The 22,301-nt window shown below is 39.1% G+C and overlaps 1 protein-coding gene across 5 annotated transcripts in view; it reads right to left on the bottom strand.

Moving 5' to 3' along the window:
• ATP2B2 (ATPase plasma membrane Ca2+ transporting 2) overlaps positions 1-22,301 on the bottom strand; it is a 193,882-nt gene that overhangs the window by 119,971 nt on the left and 51,610 nt on the right. For all 5 annotated transcript variants that reach the window (XM_009287043.2, XM_009287045.2, XM_009287047.2 and 2 more), the window contains exon 2: positions 12,548-12,745. In XM_009287043.2, coding sequence (XP_009285318.1) covers positions 12,548-12,745 — 198 coding nt within the window. The remainder of the gene's footprint in view (positions 1-12,547; positions 12,746-22,301) is intronic.

Below are 22,301 nucleotides of genomic sequence, written 5' to 3'. Positions count from 1 at the left end.
CTGTGGATTAACCCGGCCAGGGAGGAACAGAGACTGGAGCGCTCTCTGATTTATATACCCAGTACTCGTCTCAGCACTGCACTCCTAATATAGGGAGTGCTGGGGAGCTTAAAGTAAATACAACTTGGCTGCTCTGCGTAGGATGAAAACAAGGCCAGCGAGGCTTGCTCTCTCTGTTGCAGTCACAGTCCTCCTGACTCTCGCTGGGTATAGGGGACGACGCTCAGATGACCCCCTGTACCACCTCCCCAGCGGTCCCTGTCTGCAGGCTGCACAGCACCTCTGTCCAAACCCACGGAGCCAGCCAAAATGATGCAATCTCCCAAAGTCCACAGAACCAGCCAGCATGAATCTGCATAAATATGCCAGCGTAGCCAGGTTTATTACTTTCCTAGCACAGTCCAGCAGAGAGGCACCGAAGGAGGCTGCTGTGGCACGGTCTGAGCTTTTGCGCTCTCCCCAGGAGGGTCATCTTGAGCACAGGGGTACGTAAACCCCAGAGAGACTCTGCAGGTTCAGTTTATGCCCTGACGGGTTTGTCAGCTACAGCTGAACACCAACAGCCAGGCTCCATCTGGCTCTATAAACAAGCCACCAAACCATCCTTGCATCGTGCTCTCCGTGACCCCATACCACCCAGGACTCTCGCCAATTCATCTAGTATTGGAGCCCTAAACCTAAATTTGTCCCATCTTTTGAATCTAGAAAACAACATAAAAGCAAAAATGTTTCAGAAATTAAATAGTGTATCCAGGTAATGACAACTCAAATGTGCACAATTTTCTCCTCATGAAAACAGCCTTATACAAGTATTGGAAGACAGCGAGATAATCTGCATGAGTTCGGACACATGTGTAATAGCTGGACACTCCAACCTGTTCTGTCCTCTGCGCCTGGATATTTAGACCTTGCATTGAAGTATGATTCAGGGCAGGAATTAAAAAGTAAGATACTTTCTTCAGCAAATTCTTAAAGGAACTAATTTATTTAACAAAACAGATTGGGCTAATATCACTAGAAGCCATATGCTGCTTCACCTCATCCTAGCTTTGGGAGGAAGGAGGTTAAATGGTGGGGTTCTGGCAGAACAAGTTGTTTTTAAGAGGGCAAATACTTCTGTTTCTCCTATTTTCCAGGATGCCAACTGCTTCATCCCTTGTACTGACAGACGGTTTAGACTGGTTTAAAAAAAATCCTTTGGGAATCTCATGATTTAATTTTCATGAAGAATAATAAAAGTATTTGAGTGTGTGCAACAACACTCCTCAGAAGTTGTGTTTTGATAACTGAAAGTAATCTATACTTTGAGATTTATCTGTTTTATATAAAAATACTATTTTCTAATAGCTGCACTTCTATTGTCTCAGCTTCTCTTGTGAATTTTCGTCCTTGGACAGCGCAATAAAAACCTCTAGTGCAGTGACAGCTGGATTAGTGTTATTTATTTAGCAGCAAAGACGATAAAGGATTCTTATTAGGACGTACCAGCTTTTAAGGCTGCATTGCCCTTATAGCCTCTTATATACGACCTGTTTTCCATTGATGTAGTATTCCTCAGTGCCCGAAGAATGTTATGTAACACACTGAATATAGACTTACAGAATAATACACATATTTTAGGTTTTTATAGTCAAAACAAAGTCATTTGAAAGCACTCTGTGTGTGTGTGTGTGTAATTCCAAATCTATTCTAGTTAAGGGCTAAAATGAAATTAAGTTAGAACTAAAACCCTCTGAAGAAGTACCTGGTTTGGTATAAGATTCCGCTGTACTATACAAATGGTTGAAAGTCCTGCAAAATGAAAACCAGTGCTTACAGACTGCAAATAGTGCAGATAAAGAACTCGGAAACGGCAGCTAGATTTCCCTGCCGTGCCGAGGGGTGATTAGTTGACACTGACAGTGAGGATTACAAGACAGTTCAGCTGTTCCCTTGACCTTTTGAGACATACAGGAGATTTGAAGATGTTTACTAATTATTGTTGTTTTCAGCATCTACAACAATATTCTGAAAATATTTTTAGTAACTGTTCAGAGATGCTGGGTTGGTTTGCTTTTTTACTGACATAGTTCATGAGGCAGGGTGGAAGTTAAGATTAAAATCACTGCAAAGTATTAAAATGAATGAAATTTAGCTCGTTTTATTTTAGAAAGGCTTCACATTTTCTACAATACATTTTGCGTTACGGAAGGGACTTGAAGAGATAACGGATTTTCAATGTACCAAAAACATTACTTGATGACATTTTTTAAATATAAAGTGCACACACATAGGTTATGGAATCAGTTTTTCATCTCAATGTTGGCTTCATAACTGGGAGGGCTGGCAAAAGACTTACATTTGTTTATTGCTATGTACTGCTATGATTTTAGGAGATTTGTAAAATAACATTAGTGTTGGCCTCACACACTAGATTTTTACGCTGCCTATATTTATGTATCTTTAATGCAATCTATGGTATCACAGGTGAAATGCCTTTTTAAAAAAAGACTGAGATCTAAAACTGCCACAAACAACAGAGAATTAACTTTGTTCAGCTGACTCATTTCTGACATTTCTGAGTCTTTCACTTATTAATCAAATATAGTAAGTGCATATTGATGAAATCCAGGGAGAGAGATTTTTAGAGACAGGGAAACATATGCAACACTTTCCTGTGGAAATCTTCATGTCCTAGGATCTTCAATTGGCCCTGCAAGAGTCTCAGTATGTAAAAGTCTGGCAAAGGACTTAAAAAATTCATGTGCTTCATTAACCATGTGAGTAGCCCTACTGAATTAAAATGCTAAGGAAAATGTACAATGAAATCCCAGATGTGGACTGTATGGGTAAAGACAAGGTAAAAACTGATAAATGCTGCATTAAAACATTTCGTTTATATTCAATTATACTCATTGCGTCTCACTAGGAAGTAAATGAACTGAATTTCTCAGAGGATGGCTCGAGATTTTCATGTGGTTATTTATCAGAGGTTACTTTTAATTAAGTTTAATTAAATTTGGTTTAAGTTCCTGAATAATTACTGCTTTTACTTTCTTTAACTTTTTTGAAACAACTGGTTATTCCTTACGGTCATTTAAGCAAAGGGGGCACACAGGTGTTTCTTGTTTAAATGAAATCTTGAGCCATGCATAGATTTGCTTGTGCTCACTTCTAGTGTTAAGGTAATACAAATGATCAATATTAACGAAGATAAAGAAATAAAACCAATATGTTTACATTTGGCAGGAACTGATTGTACTGTACCGCAGCATTTAATAATACCGAGTACCATTTCCAACACCAGATGAGATGGTAGTGCTCCTGCAGAGCTAATCCTGCTATTCATTTTATATCCAACGTTTGCTTCCTGCCCGAATGACACCTGTGTGTTTCTCCTGCGCCAATATGTGTTTGCGTACACAAGAAACTATTTCAAGGTTTCCTCAGCAGGCATTTTGTATATTTATACAATTTAAGAATAAGCTGATTTCATCAGAAAAATGTAAGATTTCTAGAATGCCCAGAGAAAAACAGATCAATCTACCAAGACATTACTTCTTGGAAAGCGAATATAAGAAGTTTATGATCTGGGCAATAACCCTTGAAAAGAAAAATGTTTCTGTGAGAGTAGGAAGAAAATTGTTAAGAATTGGATTCTGAACAAGTGAGAGACTCCAAACATCAGCTACCCGAAAATACTAAAATGAATGTAGTTGTGTCACAACTATTGGTAAAGAAACAGAAGAAAGAAAATCATCAATTAAAAACTGGGAAAGAGAGAAGAATTCTATCAAATCTAAGGTTAAGCTGTCCCTCATGCATGGCAAGACAGAAGGGGTCTTTTTCCTTCCTGTCCCACCTTGCCTGAATTACAGAGACTGCCTAGCTCTCCCTGTAAGCCCCAGCATTCCCCAGTCCTCGTGGGGAAGCTGGAACATGATGCACTGCTTTCCTTCCAAACCGAAAGGAAACACATCTCTTGCATGCCGATCAATTGAAGAAATCAACCTCTAAGAGCTGTCCACAGGGCAATACAGCTGTGAGCCGCTATTTCTCGTGATGGTGCCAAGCGTTTTTTGGGTGGTTTTGTTTGGGGTTTTTTTCCCCCCCTCTCCATTGTCCCTTATTCTTAACACGCATCTTGCTAGACTGTGTGAAGGTGACTGGTATCTGCTGATTCAGCACGGCAGGCTGAGATTTCTAGCGGTATCCTCCAATGGAGAGAAAATTTCTCTATATGCAGGGAAACGTGTACAGGAGCAGAAGACAAACGCTGCACATGAATCTGAAGATAATAATAAACTGGTATAGGAGCTCGGCTGATTTGCAAATATAGGCAATGGATGGGTAGGAGAAATTACCCTTGAGTAAAATAAAAAAAAAAACAATTTATGGAAAAGGTTAAAAGGTGGATGGGAAACTTCAGCTGTTTATACATGCAAATACAGAACAATTAACAAAATTCTTAACAAGACCTTAGAGCTATATTAGAAAGGTGGTATTTCTTATCTTCCCCTGGATGCAGGGGAATGCTTGAATGTCTGCTATATGTTATTAGGGTAAAATTCCCTTTAGTAGGCTAGACGTCACGTGAAAAGCAGTAAAACAAAAAACTGATCTAAGCAAAGCTGAGAACCAGAACCATGAAAAGATACTGCCCATAACAACAGAATTTTGAAATGTTTTGAACGAGCAATGTCTTAATTACATGTTACTACAATGTTTTTTTAATCCAACAGATTCCATAATACCTATAATAAGTGCTGGGGAATTGGGACAGATGACATATCTTTATAACTTGACATTGTCCCTGAATCTAGCTGAAACCCAGCAGACAGCCTATTGCAGCTGTTCTGTTCCAGCAGAATTTGCATCAAGGGTAGGGAACTTGCAAGGAGGAGGATTGGACGGATTCAAATCGACTGAAATATTTTTAACAAAAATGTACACCAGTACAGACTACAAACTGGACAGAAGTTCATGCTAGCTGGCACTAAATTCAGCACTTTCACTCCAAACTAAGAGAGAGAAGTTTGTTGCCAGCTGCTTTATATTCTTTATATATATGTGTGTGTATATATCTATATGTATTCTTTTTTATAGATACATGAAATTTTAACTTTTTTCCCACTTTCTTCCACAGATACCTGCACTAATGGCTGGTCCAAATCTTTCCCACTGGGACTTATTTCTACAGACTTGCTCAATCTGATGAAATGTCAGGAGACATATTTTGAGTCATAGCATTTCAGATCCCAAGCAATAGATCCAGACAAGGCGGGGAGTAGGTTGTTTGTCTGGGTTTTCCACCCCCCCCTCCCCTCAGACTGATTTTTATAGGTGTTTTTGTCTAAACATCACATGGCTGCCTTTGCTTCTGTAGTGAAGACCTTTATAGCTATCTGGCGAATCCAGCACTGTTGAGCACGCTGGCTCTTGCATTTCCATGCCTGACTGTGACCTGCTGTCCATTCGATCCATACACGTGTACTTGTTCAGGTTCACATACGAGTGTAAGATTTGTTAGACAGGCACAGAACAGTTGTACCACGAGTACAAGTGAGTTCTACCTCAACAGGGAGGCTTAGCACAGAAAGAAGATAAGCAATCATCCTCATGGGAGCTGTGGACCAGCTGTATCTTCTCTCCAACCACAAGGATACCCTTTCTGATTTAAACATCCAGCTTACGTCCCCCATTGACCAAGCAATGTGGCATATTATAGGAGTGATAACAAAACAACTGAGTGGTGAACCATGGGAAATACAGTCTCTTGTAAGGAAACTAAGTCATGAGAGGTCAGCAGGCACCCCCGCCACAGCCCCGAGCAGCAGCATATCAACGCCACCAACAGCTTAATGCAAGTAGCTTGGGAGGACCAAATTTCAGGGGACTGTGCCCTGTTTCTGTATTTTTTCCTGTTCATTAACTTGTTGCATGAGTAAGAGGAAGGCTAATCCAGCCAAACCTCCGCTGAGCAGTATTAAGCAATGCAACACATCATTTAACTTTGTTTTCAATATAGAGTTTTGCCTTGGGAATTTTAACAAGAAGCTACCTCAACCAGAAGGACTTTTCCTTCCCCCTCCCCACCCCCCAACCTGCGGAGAACTGTACACATGAAAACAGACATCATGCCTGCGGCTTCACATTGAACACTGGGATGTTAAAACACCTCACCTCAGGCTACTTTTTCCCCCCCTTTGTAATCCACATAAGGAAATCAAATTCAAGGAAGAAAAGTTTAAAAGTTTGTTACATTCATGTAAACAGTAAATGATTGTCAGGTGTTGACACTAGTGTTCTTTGCAACCGGGTAATAAGAGCCACATGCGAGATAAGGCCCGAAAGAGAGGGAGAGGACAAGGGAGAGGATTCAAGAAGGGTCAGAAATTGCTGGTGAGGGTGTTAGCAGAAGACTGAAAATTTTTAAGCAGTTCAACAGTGGTATAGCTGGGGGATGCACCAAAGCCGAGCCACGCTGCTGATCTGCTCTGAATTGCAGGGCAGGCTGTATGAAGATGGCTTCAGAAAGGCACAGAAGAATTACAAATTGCAATTAAGTCATTCCTGCAAGAAGAACTGACTGTTTCAAACAGAGATCTAAGGGGAAAGAGTAAAAAAAACAAAAAAAAACCAAAAAAAACACCACAACCCCAAAAAAACAACAGGTGGGAGATTCCTTCAGCTCTACAGCCGAAACGAGGCAGAGATCTAGGAGCGACTGAGAGAAGCACTGCCATTTCTCACTCCCTTGGTGGGTTTCTGACTGAGCCTAAGCTCTCTTTCCCAAAGGTTGTCTCATTTCCACAGGCAATGTGATGGTTTGAGACCACAGTCCAGGTACTTGATCTCATGAAGCAGCTTTTTCTATTTATATATGTCTTTAAAAACTGGACACTTGATACTTTACAAGCTGTATACAAAAATGATTTCACCATACACTGATACACAAATATTTCAAATATAGTCCCAGACTAACTCTAATCTACATAGCAAAAGAAAAACAAAGCCAGCATCCCATATATTCATTAAATCCTCTTTACGTATCATAGACTCAATATTCTGTTTGCTCAGGGAACAGAGTCTGTAATCTGTTAACCCAGGACACAGAAGGATTTTGTTCTGAGGAACAAAGTATTTTTAACTTGCCTAAGTCGCATCCCTATGTGATCATCACTGTGGTAGAGACTACATCTGCACCGGCAATTTTCTCTCAAAATACATTTGCTAAAACGCAGCAGCAGTTTTGCACTTTTTTGAAAGAGTGGAAAAATGATTCTGTGTGGATCAGTAATGAGAGCAGTAATTGCCACAGGGCTGACAATAATTTATGCAGAAGTTCTCAATTGCTCCTAATGGCCTGTCAGATGGTAAAAGGGAATGCAAAGCAGATCATAAAAACAAAAAAAACAACTCTAGCATAGCTTCTGAGAACAAAATTCTTGAAACTTTCACTCTTGCTAAGAAATATGAAAATACAGGAACTGAAGTGGCTTCTGGAGAAGCTATAAAAGCAAACTACACTATTACCTAGTAATTCGTGTAGATCAGATTTTGTGATTGCAGCAGAAAATGAAATCATGTTTTCCAAGATTCACCCATATCTTAAATGAAGAATTGTAGTAGAACAAAAACCTCATGTACTATCAGCCATAGATTACTACTTCTTCCAGTTAAGATTGGTTGAGAAAGGTCGCTACTGATAACTTCAAAACTGCAGAAATGTCGACTGTTTCCAACAGCGTAAACTGAATGCAACTCAGAAGATGATAATCTACTTACTTTTCTCAAGATAATACCAAACTGTGTTATAGATGTTTGGAAATGCAATTATGCTACAGTCAAAGGACTTAAACTTGGCAACGTATCAACATTCACAGCTTAAAATGGGAAATAATAGCCAATCTAGAAATACACATAGAAAATGAACTTCTGAGCTTATAACTGCCTAATACAGCAAAACGCACTAACGTATACATACATTAGTCTATACCCTTAGACAAGGTTCCTGAAGCAATTAATGGATAATATTTTTTTGGATGTGTGGATTTTATCCTGCATTCCTCCTTCAAAAGCCTCAGGAGAAAAATACTTTGCACTTAAACTACAGAAACTGGTTAAATGCTAATTCTGATACAGCTTCAAAAATTAAAGTAGGTTTCAAGTGTCCAAAAAGAAAGTTAAATCAATTCTAAAAAATAAAGAGGACTTCAACTTATTATATTAACTAATAAGGTCATTGGTAAAAAAAAGTTTAGGGTATGTGAAAGGCAGATATAAATATATTAGATATAGAGGTAGTGTATACGTACGCCTGATTAAAAAAATACACAAGGTGGTGTTTCCCTGACACTATGTCTCAAAGTCTCTTATTTTTATGTTATTATCCCTTATTCCTACAAAGAAAGGCTGTCCCTTTTAAATGGTCACAACTTTTCAAGTTAGTTCTAAGCAATAAGCAAATGAAATATTGCAAGACAGTATTGTGTCAATCAAAAATGCTGAAAGAACACAATTGGCCAGTTTTAAACATTCTGTAAAATTTTACTTCATTATCCCTTTCTCATTTGAGTTTTCATGTAAAGTTAATGTTTTTTCAAAAATGCTGAATATCAGAATGTCCAGCGTGAGAGAAATCCAATTTTTCCCTCAGCCCTTGCACTCCCTCCCCGTTGCTGCAAGGTACATGGCTCAGGGAAGAGGCATCGCCAGGAAGCCTGGCAGAGCCCTGAGATAGCGAACGTCTGGGTTTACTGTGCGGTATGAGTCAGCACAGCACGACCACTCGTTGCGACTGGGTAATATCCACAAGGCTCCACTCCCAATAAAGACTGAAGAGGCTAATCAAATCACAGCCTTGCTTTCCACTGGCTTTTTCAGATGCTCTTCCACTCCACTTTGGTTGCTGCTAATGAACTTGCACTACACCACCGTCATCTCTTACTCAGGTCTCTCTGTATTTGACAGTAGTAGAAAATAGAAGACATCCAGCTCTCGCCGTAGACTCCAGCCTGTCCAAACCCTTCTCTGGTACTTCCCAAGACATATCATCTTTTATGGCTTCAGCTACAACTCCCTGGCCAGACTTCTCATTCAAACTGCTCCTGAAGATAGACCAATGCCTTTCTGAGCAAAGGGGGGAAAAAAGCCTTTGGTTAATGCTAATGCTCCTGCCACTGACAAAGTTATTTCTGTGGAAACTTCCCCTTTCACCTCGCTCTAAATCCCAGGCCTCTGTAGTTCTGTCTCCAGCGGGAAGGCTCATGCTCTGTTCACCATCCTGTCCTAGTCACAGATCTCAAGGTCATCACAAAGGCATAAGATGATCACAGGCGCTTTAAGCCATCACCAAAGAATCAGCACAATTACCCTGTGCTGCGTGAAGCCAATTGGCAATACAAACTTCACTGTGGTAAGAAACATACAGTGTTGCCACGTACACCACGAACCTGCGTGGAAATTGGCTGTTCTGGATCATCTCCCCTTGCCGTCCCACTTGCCGACAGTCTCACACGCCTGTCTGCTCATAAAGGTTTCGCCTTTTTTCTTTTTTTTTTTTTTTCTTTAAGTCTTTTACATTGCAACAGTACTGAATTTATGCTTACAATTGTTTTTAGACTCTGGAAGGTCCTTGTGAATGATAGTAAGTTGATGAGTTCAGATAATCAGCAGCGATGACTGGGCAAATCGGTGTGGGAAGGAGAACAGTTGTTGCTTCATTTTCAAAATGAAAATGCATTTCATTTTGAAAAACAAAAGAAAAAAAATAGAATTCAATAGAGGAGGCTGTCTTATACACTATAAAACAACCATGCATCAAAAAGTAGTGTCCCGTTACACAAAGGGGACTTTTTGTTGAGCTGTAGACAAACTTGAACGTCACAAGCTTTATACTTCACATTGCCATCAATCAGGAAAAGCAAGTATCAACAACTTTTAGGGACAGATAAAAAACAAACAGACAAACAAAATGGTAAGAATGCCTCACCCAGAAAGAGAAATTCTTTCTAAAACTTTCAGCGAAGCTGACCATTAGCTAGTCAGCCCATGGACCAAGCTTCCGCGGCTGCGAGCAAGCACCGCAGGCCCTCCACGCTGCTTCCACAAAGAGATCTAGGGGAGATCTGAGCACCGGGGAGTGGCACTGCCTCTCCCCTGCTCCCCACAAAACCGTCATCCACGGGGCTGGACAGCACAACTGCTGAGTTCATCCAGAAACTGCCCGAAAAATTTTTAAAATAGGCTGTGGAGGAGTCGGGCAAGTTCAAGAGCAGACAGTTAGCAAGAAATGCCAGCTCCCTTTCCTAATATTGGGCTGTATTTTCAGAATAAAACATATTCTTTTCAAGCAAAAGCATAGAACTTGCAAATAAATGTACATTTCAATGAATAATTTTCATTCTGGGAAGAGTCAGAAAAGGAAAATACAGGTTTTCACACTTCCCAAAGGAGGATTTGTCACTTATCCCAGTCACTGGGTAGGGATTCCCTATTACATCCCATAGGCAATATTACCCCCTCACCTCAAGAAAATGAGATCAGGCATAATGCAGACTGCTGCGAGGACGTTATGTATTATATGATTTTTTTTTCCCCATAGTCTCTGTTACAACAGCAATGCACAGATGGACCAATCTAAGGCAATGTATAATGAATATAAGATTTAGACAGCGTATTTTGTTTCTTCTTAAAAAGTTCATTTGAATTTCACTCATCATTTTTCTACTTGTAATTTTATTTTATAATTGGTTACAGAAGGTTATGCAAAACCATCAAATCAATTTCAAGTATGACTACACCCCACTTCACCAATAGCAAAATCAAGCTTAATATGTCAGTTTTTCAATGCTTATGACTGTTTAAAAAGGACATCTACCAATAAACTGTAGGTATCCTTGGCAGCAGTTTAGAATATACTAATTTTAAAATGAAAGAGAATCTCCCACATTTATACTGCTCAAAGAAAGACTTCAAAAAAATGTAAAGGATTTGAACACATTACAGTGTGTTCAAATAGTTGGATTAAAAGATATTCACTGACTTGATCTATTCTCCCTGTGTAAAACATGGCAAAACCTTCCAGGAAAACAATTCTAAAAACATAGGGAAAACAGTGACCATTGAATGAAATACTGTGCTGTGGGAAAACACAAACATTTTTTCCCAGGCTGTGCTGCTGAGCTTTTCAGACTATCTTCAGAATCTCAGATGTATCATACCTTCCCATGGGAAAAGAAACATTTTAAATGCAGTATCAAAATAGTAAGAAGAAGAAAAAAAATCATCTGATGACACAATTCCCCTCTTCCTAAAACCTGTAACAATCCTATTTTCAAAATTCCTTTTCCACCAAATAAACTAAAAAAATAAGAGGGTAGTCTGCAGATTTATGCTTAAGAAAAAAGTTTGCAGAACTAAATCCTAATTTTGTAAAGCATCGTTCACAGTTTACAATGTTCCCAAGGTATTCTACTGTGTCCAGTATATGAAGCAATAAAAATAAGTAACGTTTTCTTCAGTTAAAAAACAAATGACTCCTTTATCTTTTCATGCCTAAATCAGACACCTGCTGAATCAACAGTCACACATTCAAAATTCAGTGATAAAAGATTCCTGATTATATATAAGGGATTAAAGAATCATAAATACGCTACAAGAGCTATGCATAGCTACGTGCTTATTCTGCTTGTGAATGGAAAAGGAAGGAAGGGTCTTCAAGGAAAGTAGCCAAAGGAAACTGAAGCAAATGTAAAAAGCATTTCAAGGCTATATTTAGAGGAAGACATTCTTCATACATTTGCCAAGCTATTCACGTCACTTCACACAGCATGTTTGATCCAGCTTTATAAGTCTATGAGGGGAAGGGGGGGGGGGAGGGGGGAATCTGGATCAGTTGCCAGACTTGGAAATCTTGCATTTATGTAGAGGAACGAATATTTTAAGCATGTGAATTCAAGAGTACTTTCCAAAGGGGGTAAAAAAAAAGAAAGGAGGGGGCAGGACGTTAAAACTTTCTACAGATATCACAGAAGGATTCTGCAGTATATAGTTTATAAGTAACATGACCTAGCATCTAATATTGCCTTTTGAGCTAGGCTATATCACTAAAAATACTAAAAGAAACTAATTTCACTAAGTTTAAGTCTTCAGCTGGTATAAACTAGCTGAAGACCTGTCCATGTTCATGTATATAGGATACATTATTCATATAAGCTATTACATATTTCTCCTCTATAACGCGGTAAACAACAATCTAAGATGAATAAACAAACACCACACACAAGCTCAAAGGTGAAAACAGAAACAAAAATACTCTGGTTTTATAAGAATTATATTAAAATTTTTCTTTAACTCGTTTAGCACATGCCACAAGGTTCAGCTATTTGCATAAAGAAATGTCAAGCATACAAAAAATATGTCAGTACCAGCTGTAATGGTAATAGGAACAAACCACATGGAAATTTCCTGTTGGTCACCTTCTGGAGGGGGGGGATGGAATCAATTTGTGATATAGGACTGGGTTTACTTAAATTTATACAAATGACTTCTATAAAGTTTTTACCTTCATTCCCTTCTCCAGGTGGCTGATAAAACGAAAGCCCCAAAGATATGATGGCTGCAATTTCCAAGATTATAAGAGTCACATCCTGCAACGCTTCCCAGACTAGCTGTAAGAATGTTTTTGGCTTCTTTGGAGGTATAAAATTTTTTCCAAAAATAAGCTTTCTTTTTTCTAGGTCTGCAGCAGTGCCAGCTAATCCTGTAAATAAAATAAAATAAAATAAATTAAAATTGCAGTGAAATAGAAAATGCCCACTTATATCTGCATTCCTATAAATTATTTCTCCAAGAACAACTACAAGCTGTACCACCTATGGTATATTAACAAATAGGTAGATTTTCCACTTAAATTCTGCTTTTGCAAGATGATTTGTCCTTAACGTTCTGAGCAGAATCCTTATGGACTCTATTTAGTACTAATTCCTGCCAGGTTTAATCATAAAAAAATCTTCGAATTAGTAGGTTTACTTTAATAAGACCTATGTATATAGATACATACATACATGTAAGCAATGACTTCTGAAAATAGATCATAAAGCACAAATAAATTCTATTTGGGATGAAGTTGGAATAGCTGTTGGCAGCCTTTGGTAGTATCAGTAGAAGCAGCAGACATATCTTTGTTCTGACCTCAGGTCGATGACCTCAAAGCATAAATCAATAAAACATGTCTTGTTCTACTTCAGAGCAACCTCTCTTGCTGCATATGTACTGCCACGCAATCGCTGGAATGAACTGCATCAAATTTTTGTTGAGTGAAAAAAGACAGCCAAAGTGACAGGTTATATATGCAAAGAAAGTAAAAAGGAAACGATACAAAAATGCACGTATTTTGCATGATACTTCAACTTAAGAACATTCCCATTTAAGGATACAGCGTAAGAATGTGTGGTTGCACTGAAAAACCCACTTAGATGCTTTTTTTCCTATTTTTTAATTATATTAATGTATGCACGTCTAGCGCCTTTTTGGGGCGGAGGGGGAAGACTTGCAAGTGTTAGGGTAGAATAATGGTGCCCATATACCCCTCTCAGCAGCATAAAGAGCTGCAATAAAATAAGTGGTTATATATATCTGCCAAACAATAGTTGATATCCATTGGAATATTTACAAACTGTAGGTTTTGAATGTGATCAGCAACGTAAAGTTATTCATGCTTATTCACACTAACATGACACAACAAAAATACTTAAATTGAGAGTTGACCTCAGAGGACTACAAAGGTGCCTGCAAGAGAGCAAGAGGAGACGATCGATCCCACGCTGTAAGGATTCCTCTCCTCACGCAGTTTAGGGTAAGTCCTTCCCTCCCCCAAAGCATATCGACACCTATAGGGTACCTGAGGAACGGAAAGCCCTATTAACAGCATCTTCAAGATGCCAAGCAAAAGAAATCAGGATCCTAATGTGCTAATGGTACTGAGCGTTATGTCTTGTTCATTCAGGAGTGGTGCAACTGTTCCCAGCAGCGTGCACGTGCCAGTAAGTCACCTCTCGGACAAAAGCACCAGGCCCAAGCGTAATTTCCTCAAGACCAAAGCGATGCTTTTCTGATGTCAATCCTGCCACAGTACAGGCAAAGATGTTGACTCACCTTTCACTTAAGGTATATAATTACAGCTGTTGTGTAGCTTCTGGCTCTTGGTTAACTCATCAAACTTTCATTTCACCTTCAGCTTCTGCGAAACGCTATCCTTCTCTCCCAGATAAAGGCATGCTGTAGTTATGATTACCTCCCTTCATTTAATTTTCAGTAGCTAGTGCTTAGCGACACTGACAGGTTCCAGCTATTACGAAGCGCGTCTACGTTATTCTCTGTGATTCAAACAATAACATGTCAAACCTCTCAGCTCCTCCATGAGCTCCCAGTCAGCTTCCGATGTGGGGAAAACGCTTTCCCCTATGAAACATGAACTGCAGGCTATAAGCCATTTGGGTAGTTGCCCTTTTGTGAACCAATGCAGATCACAAAACTTAGGACAACGCATGTGAGAGATCAGGGGAGTCACTCACCACTGATGGGATCTGACGTAGGGACAATCCTTTAGCAGAGACCAAACGCAGTTTGATTAGCTTTCAGAGGGCTGCAAAGCCCTTCAATACAAGGAAGGATTTTCACTAAAAATGGCACGCACCATTTGCACTAGTCCCCCAAAACACAACCTACTCCAAATACAGCAGTGACTTCATACATAAAGAGGAAAGTACATTGACAGCATTGATAGCGGTAGGGATTTTTGGCAGAAATGTTCATATAATGCATCTACAAGCAGCAATACAAAACCCTGAAACAGAAACAACTCAAAAGCACGTGGGAAAGTGCAAGGAAGAGATGCCTGAAAAATGCCTATTTTCCAATACAGAACATATGTGCACGGCGGTGGGCCAGCTCCAGCAGGTAAGCAGGTGACTGGGTAGTCAACAGCATGAAAGGGATGGCTGAGACAGTACAGGAAACAGCCACAGTATTTTTCAACAATCCTAATTATATTTACCTAGACATGATGAATTCACGACTTTGAAATTATGCTATATACTTTACCGTCAGGAGGCCATAAAAAGTACACAGAGCCTGTCCAATGTTACTGATCATAGTGCACATATGAATACATGTACATACTGAGAAGCCTCCGAAGCAAAGAGAGATACTGGAACTCAAAGAGCTACTTTTTCTCCAAGACAAAAATTGTTCATTTAGACACCGTAAGGTTGAGAACTAGACTGAGTTTAAAGCATCTATGGTCACAATTATCTTCCAGACTGTAGTCTAAGTAACCTATGTTGGAATTTAGACAAATTTTATTTAATTGTGCTCTTTCGTTTTTCATAATAAATACTGTCTTCCTTAACACCCATACGTAGACAAGGGTAAATTGTGTGTGTGATTTTATTCTTTCCTGTAAGTCTAGGTCTTGGTGAAATTAATCACTAAGTCAGTCTCACCTAAAAATAAGAGCATATTCATCTTTCATTATCAAATGTATTTTCTTGTAAATCCTTTAGAAATGCTGGAAAATGAAATGCAATATTCAGCTCAAACGAAAAGGTTTCCCTTCTCCTGAAATCTGGCCATCACTCAAAAAACCCTGTTCAGCAAAATTTGGGGTTTTTTTTCCTCCCATTGAACACCAGAAACTAATAAACTCCTATATTTAGAGAGAGAGAGAGAAAGGAAAGGATGGAATGAAGAAATCTACAGAGCAGTTGATGAAATCACATAATAGTCCAAAGTGCTACTGTAGAGATAAAGTCAGAAAGGGACAATAAAATACATAAAGAAGCCAAAGTTGTACAAAGAGATACAGCTAAGGGAAATGTGATTGAGAATCTGAGGCAACGCAAGATGTTTATTTTGCAAAAGCTTCCACTAATTCTCAATACTATTGCCAGCAGAAGGTATAATGAGGGCACTCCGTATCTTTTTCAAATACTCTTCTTTATTCAGAAGCATTATTTTAAATAGTCCTAAAGGTGTTTTGAGCAAGCCTAACTCAGTCGCTTGAAGAGAATTAGAGGTCACTCACACTTTCTGTCGCACTGGCAGATCTGCGGGATGCTGCTTCCCAGCTAGTGCGCGCTGACAGGCAGTACAGATGGTAAAAACGTCAATTAGCACAGCAAGATCTGGAAGTGGACATCTGTCCTCACCAGTACTTTCAACCAGGAGATGGCTTTCCTGCTGCTAGATTTCTTTATGGTTTTTTTTTTCATATTACGCATACTGACTTCATTACTATTCCTGAATGTGTTTTTTTATTTCTCGCCTGTCCCTTAATTTGAGTCCTGTGACAGTAATGAAAGAACATTCCAAATGAAAGTAATTTGAAATATCATTTCTATATGAAGATATAAGATATCTAAGGAAGTGAATTTTTTTGAGGGAAAAACCACCAGTGGGGACTAAAAAAAAAAAAAAAAAAAAAATGGAGATACCAGTTCAATATGACTTCAGACTTCATATGTTACTGGCAAAAGAAGAAGCCTTCCGTGTTATATTCTGCATGACAATAAGCCACAGACTCAGTGGTTTTAAGTTCATGTGTCCACACAAGCATAAGTTGGGGGGGTTTTTAAGTGCTTTTCTATGTGGAAGCTGCACAACACTTCTTTGCTTGACCCAAGTGTTTTAGAATGATTATGCAGATTTGGGTTAAATTTATATACAAATAGCATGCACAGATTTAGGAAATATTGTGAAAATTTATTACTGATGCTTCTAGCACTTGAAAAATTTCTTAAGGTTTCAGTTTCCAAAAATTTTCCCTAAAATTTGTTTGAAATTTGTGGGAGTGATTGCACAGAAAACATTTTCTACAATGTTATGCAGTATATTAAATGCATTTCTGATTTCATCTGGCATGCCTTTATACAGAAATTGTTTTAATTGTTTCTTTTTTGGAGGGAGAAAAATATTAAAAACCTGGAGAAATGCCACTTAATGAATTTTCTCTGTTCCTTACCTAAATCTGTCAGTTACTGCATGCTGAATATAAACCACCATTTCAATTAATGCTTCCTGGAAAATTGTATTTCTCTGACAGTCATCTCCACTGCAATCAAATGGAGCATGACAAACAGAGAATGATTCTGATGCCACAAAGACAGCAAAAGCACATCACTACTAAAGCAACAATTAAAAAAACCCGTAAAACTTTTAAGATAATATTTCACATCTTTTTAAATTATTATATGAGAAATGGAGAATTTACATTTGCACTAATTGTGCAAATAAACCATTCATTACTTACTAACTTTCTTCTGTACATTTTCTGAGGCATGCAGAAAAGTAGATAAAAATTTGAAATAGCAAAGACCGTAAACAATGTAATTTAAAAATCACAGCATATGTAACTTCAAAGGCAAAAAAATTGTTCGGCGAGGGAAGTAAAGGCTTCACAGTGATGCTGAACCACTATTGAAATTAATGCATAGAGGTAAACCAACTATTTTGGTTAGTGAACTCTAATGACAATTAGATATGACATGCATGCATTCTTCCTATGAGAACACAGACCTATATGTTATCTCATGAGCTCCCATCACCCTAGTCTCAAACTCTGTTCTCAAATGATGAGCATTTCTAGCATCACATTACCGAGGTCTTCAAGGAAACTAAGAAGTAAAACACCACAAAGTATCACCTTGACAATTATTTCATTTTCTTTGCCTTGTTTCACCAATTCCATTTATTTCACATTTCACTATGAAACAATCCCCGCCATTACTACTGCTACATAACACTTTAGTGTAACTTGCCCAGGCCCACCAACTTCTGTAGCTCTCACATAGATTCTCAGAACTTCATAATGTGAATTAGAAATATTAGCCCAGTTACTGCTGTTGTAACATAGGAAATTCAAACCCACAATCTCATGCAACATTTTTAGTGGGATTTTACTCTCTGGCTTTGGAAGCAAACTTCTGTGCACTATTTTGCTCTTCTCTCTTGAAAAAGCTAGAAGTGACAGCAGACCTTTTTTTCTTCCACTTCAATCTAAGAAGTATTATCTATCTAGTGAGTGAAAAAGCTGAAAAAGTCAAATTTTCAATTCAAATGAATAGCTAGTAACTTACAGATTTAGTTTCCAAGATCTGCCTTAGGAAACTGTCCCTACCTAAGAAATTGGAGAAGGCAAGGAGACATGCACAGTAAACTGTGATTACTGTTATGGTTTTGATCAAATGCTAAGGAAGGTCTATTTTGTCCCTTATGTATAATGATGTCATCAAGTACACTGTGATGTAATCCAACATCAGCCTTCATTAGGTCATGAAGTCTTCATGACACTTGTTGAAAGGGTATCTAAGTAAAACACACACCTGCTTTGGTAGCAGGTATGCCACATAAATATACGTTGCGTTAAAGTACCTGTTTTACTGACATAAGATGTTGGGGGGTTTTTAAGCTAAAACACACACCAAACGTGAAACACAAAGTGAAAACATTCACACCTAGAATGGATGCCTCTGTGGCCTCCCAGTTTTATCAAGTATGTTGCTTGAAAAATTTTTGGATGCAGTACATTGAAATTCCATTTAGGCCATATTAAAATAAAATCAGTTAATGGAATCCAGTCTGTCAGTAGGAGAATATTTAATGAAGGCACTTACTAGTTTCAGCAAACTGAATTTGAATTTCACTAGTGAATGAACCTGAATGAATAATAATTTCCTTCTAATCTTGGAACAACAAAGCTGTCTGTAAAGTGTAATGAATCTCATTACCTGTTTTCATTAGTATCACTTGCTTGCATTTGTTTACATAAATTTTAAGAAATTTGTCCAAAAACTAAAAGCCTTTGGAATTACAAATCATCTAGCACGTGTCCTGTAAGCTTTACGCTGCTGGTGGTACTATTTCTACGAGTCCATTTGGCAGTGCTGCCAAGAGACCCTTGCAGTATTTAGAACCTCCTTGAGCCAAATGCTTTACAGCTAGATCTAAACAGCCAACATCGAGAAAAGAGGGGCACAGGGGTGGCAGAAGCAGGAAATGAACTAACTCCCCCTCCATTTCCTCATTAATCATCCTCCCTCTTCACATCTAACAGCAACAACTGGCCAAGTCACCATGTCCTGCCCTCTTGAGCTCTGCCGTGGCTTCAGCTGCCACCCCACAGTACAGGGACCACCCTTCAGCGTCTGAAAAGCAGCAAGCTGACTACAAAAACCCTTATATAAACCTTCCCTGTTATAGGTTGCAATCAAAACTATCACTCTGAAGTCACACAAAGTACACAAATACATCTCTGTGACTTTTTTAAAAATAAAGTAACTGAAGAGTTCAACATTCTTTCTTGTAGACTGATGCATCTAATGTAAATGTTAGGAACAACTTGCATTTCTACAATGAGTTTCCATCTCTCATTCTCTTTCTAGCTATAGAAATGCATCAGCAACTTTATCTCAATTTTATGAGGCAGCAAAAAGCTGAAGTTCTTGCTCCAGACAGTTTGGTGGCAGTTCAGGGGAGTAAATTCACAACTCCTGGGATTCCTGATTTACACTCAGCTGCAAGATACCATGCAGGATTTAGTACTGCAAAGAAGCACTGAATGCTTCACAACATGTTTCATTCATTTCCCCATCTAGCCATTTTGGTTTTATTTCTTCTAATTTCTTTTTAAAGTAAAATTGCTCTGAAAAGAAGCTATTCACCAGGAAACAAATAATTTACATAAGATGACTAATAACAGCAGAACCAGAAATGGTTCCCGATAGCGACTGTAACGTAGCCCAAAAAAAGCCACTCATCTGATAGACATGCTACAATTTCATAATTATCTATTGACTGGACTTATGTGCAGTGCATAACCATGCGCCAATATCAAAGCAACAGACAAGACATCAAATATTAAAGGCAAGATATGCATGCTAGATGACTAGTATTTTATTGCCTAAACAGACAACAAAAAGCTTTCTGCAAAGGCTGATAACAAAGCATTCAACGACAGCTGGAGGTCCAGTATGAAGAAATAGGAATTAGGATTTCTTTTTTTACAAATGTACTGCTGTCAGTGGGAGTATGGCTGTCGAGGGGGAAGATAATCATCCCGCCAGAAATCATTTCTTGAGCTCTTACTCCACTCAATAATCGTTACACCATTTTCAAATGTCTCATCTTGTGTACCACAGGCTCCTGGAGATGTTTTTCTTTTGTTCTATCTTGAGGTAGTATCAAGTACAATAAAGTCATTACAGATTCAGGGCAGCAATACTAATAAATACTAATAATCTAGTATGTATATCCACCATCCAGCTCCCACCCATTACCAACCAGATAATAAAGAAGTAATTAAAAAATTCCTTGTTGCATTATATAGAAACAACAGTGCAGTAACAGTGCAGATCTTCACCTAGCACAAAGAGACAGTTAACCTAAAAGTTATGAAAGGTTTTTACTGCAGCTAAGCCAACCAACCCCAAGCCAGTGGGATACCCCACAGATACCGGGTACTCTGGGTTTGTTCAGCATCACGTAACCTCAGCAGGTATTGGGGCTTTTTGGAAGAGGCAGAGAGGGAACGGGGGAATGTAATGGTTCCTTTCCTCCCCGCCCCTTCCTCCAGAAAAATATAGGCATGCAATTGAAAAAGGTAGTCAAAAGCTTGAGACAGTTTCTTCAAACGTCTTTTTTGGTTATTTAAACAGAGCTAGGATTTCACTCCCACAAACGGTAACATTATGATTTAGAGTAGACTGTACAAATGCCCTCTGCACAGGCTTATGTATTACCCACAAAGCTCCAATTTCCAGTTGAAACACAGACGTATGAGATGGGACCATTTCAATGAAGTTGACGGAGAGTATGAGGCAAATACTATCAAAAACATGCTGTTACAATGCTGAGTTATAATATCATTGTTCCAGATAATGTGAAAGCTTTTTCTTGCCCTTAATATTTAAATCAAACCAAGCATCCCCAACTACGGCTTAAGACACCCTTGCTGGCTATTCTGTAGGATCAGGCTTGAAAAGCACTAACATGTGAATCGGGTAATGGCAGAGAAGAGCAACTATGTAAGTATAACAGAGGAGATCCAAGGTCTTAGCCAATAAAAAGAACAAGGAATAAATGAGCACATAATGAAGTCGAAGTGGAAAGTCTTTCTTAATTAACACACCTTCATAACCACTTACCATCACTCTCACTGGACCCTACAAAGAAATTCACCACTTCATATGTATTGTTAATGGCAAACACAGGGGATGGGGAGGGAAAAAAGACCCTGAAATCAATCTGTGATTCTCCGTTCCCAAACCACAGTCTGAGTAGTGCTGCTGACAAGCAAACCACTCTGGTTGCTACAGAGGCAGCTTCTGTCTGTCTGGGTGGATACAGCACAGCCTGGGGAAATACAAGTCCCCCAACGGAAACACTACCATCAGTCACGGTCCACAGGGAGGCTCTGACTTTATGGCTCAAGTAAGTGCCTGCATGAAGGCATCTCCCGCTGGCTGGGAGCTGCGTGTGTGCAGGCGCTCCTCTAAGCCCTGGAGAAAGTGCAGCCAAACAGGTAACCACCACCGGGCCACCAGCAGGACCAGAGTTAACCATGGGCAAGCGGTAGAGCAGGGAATAACATGGAGGCTATGCTTGGGATCCTCTCCTAGCAGAAGAGAGAGAAAAGAAGGATGGAGCCACATGTCCACCTGTGCACAGGCCTGTACTTAGTGTCAACAGCAAGTGAGTGCGACCGGTGACGCTGAGCCTGGGGACTCCTGCTGCTGAGTAACACCACAACAAAGAAACCCACAATTACAAAAATAGCTGCTAGACTGTCTACTGTTCATAATGATAAAAAGCCTTCAACTTCAATTTTTCTCATTTCTTATCACAGTACAACTTCACGTCACTTGAAGTTTTGCAAGTAAAACATTATGTTCAAAGGACATATATGTCAATGAAATGTCGCAGAAACTGAGGCCATCTGACTGAAATTCAATACAGTTGAATATATCCTAAGGAGAGCCTCAGCTGGCTTCTCCACACTATGATGTACTTTTCGGCTGATGTGGCCTAGACTCGCTAAAGACTTCTCATGATTTTCTGTTCGGTTCCACAGAACATGTCCACTCAGGATGACAGTCACGATAATCTGAGAAAGCAAATGCCCAAGGAATAAAGCATGCGCCACTGGGAAAGCACGGCCTGAGAGAAGACGACGTTATGCAGCTGAAGACACATTAGAGAGACTTCCAAGTCAGTACAGCGTGAGGCTCTTATGCAGTATCCTGAATCCTATGCATCTCTCT

Source organism: Aptenodytes forsteri, unplaced genomic scaffold, assembly GCF_000699145.1.
Source record: "Aptenodytes forsteri isolate BGI_AS27 unplaced genomic scaffold, ASM69914v1 Scaffold105, whole genome shotgun sequence".
Lineage (NCBI taxonomy): Eukaryota > Metazoa > Chordata > Aves > Sphenisciformes > Spheniscidae > Aptenodytes > Aptenodytes forsteri.
The sequence above is the reverse complement of the archived record's forward strand: the minus strand, read 5'-3'. Positions and strand labels throughout refer to the sequence as shown.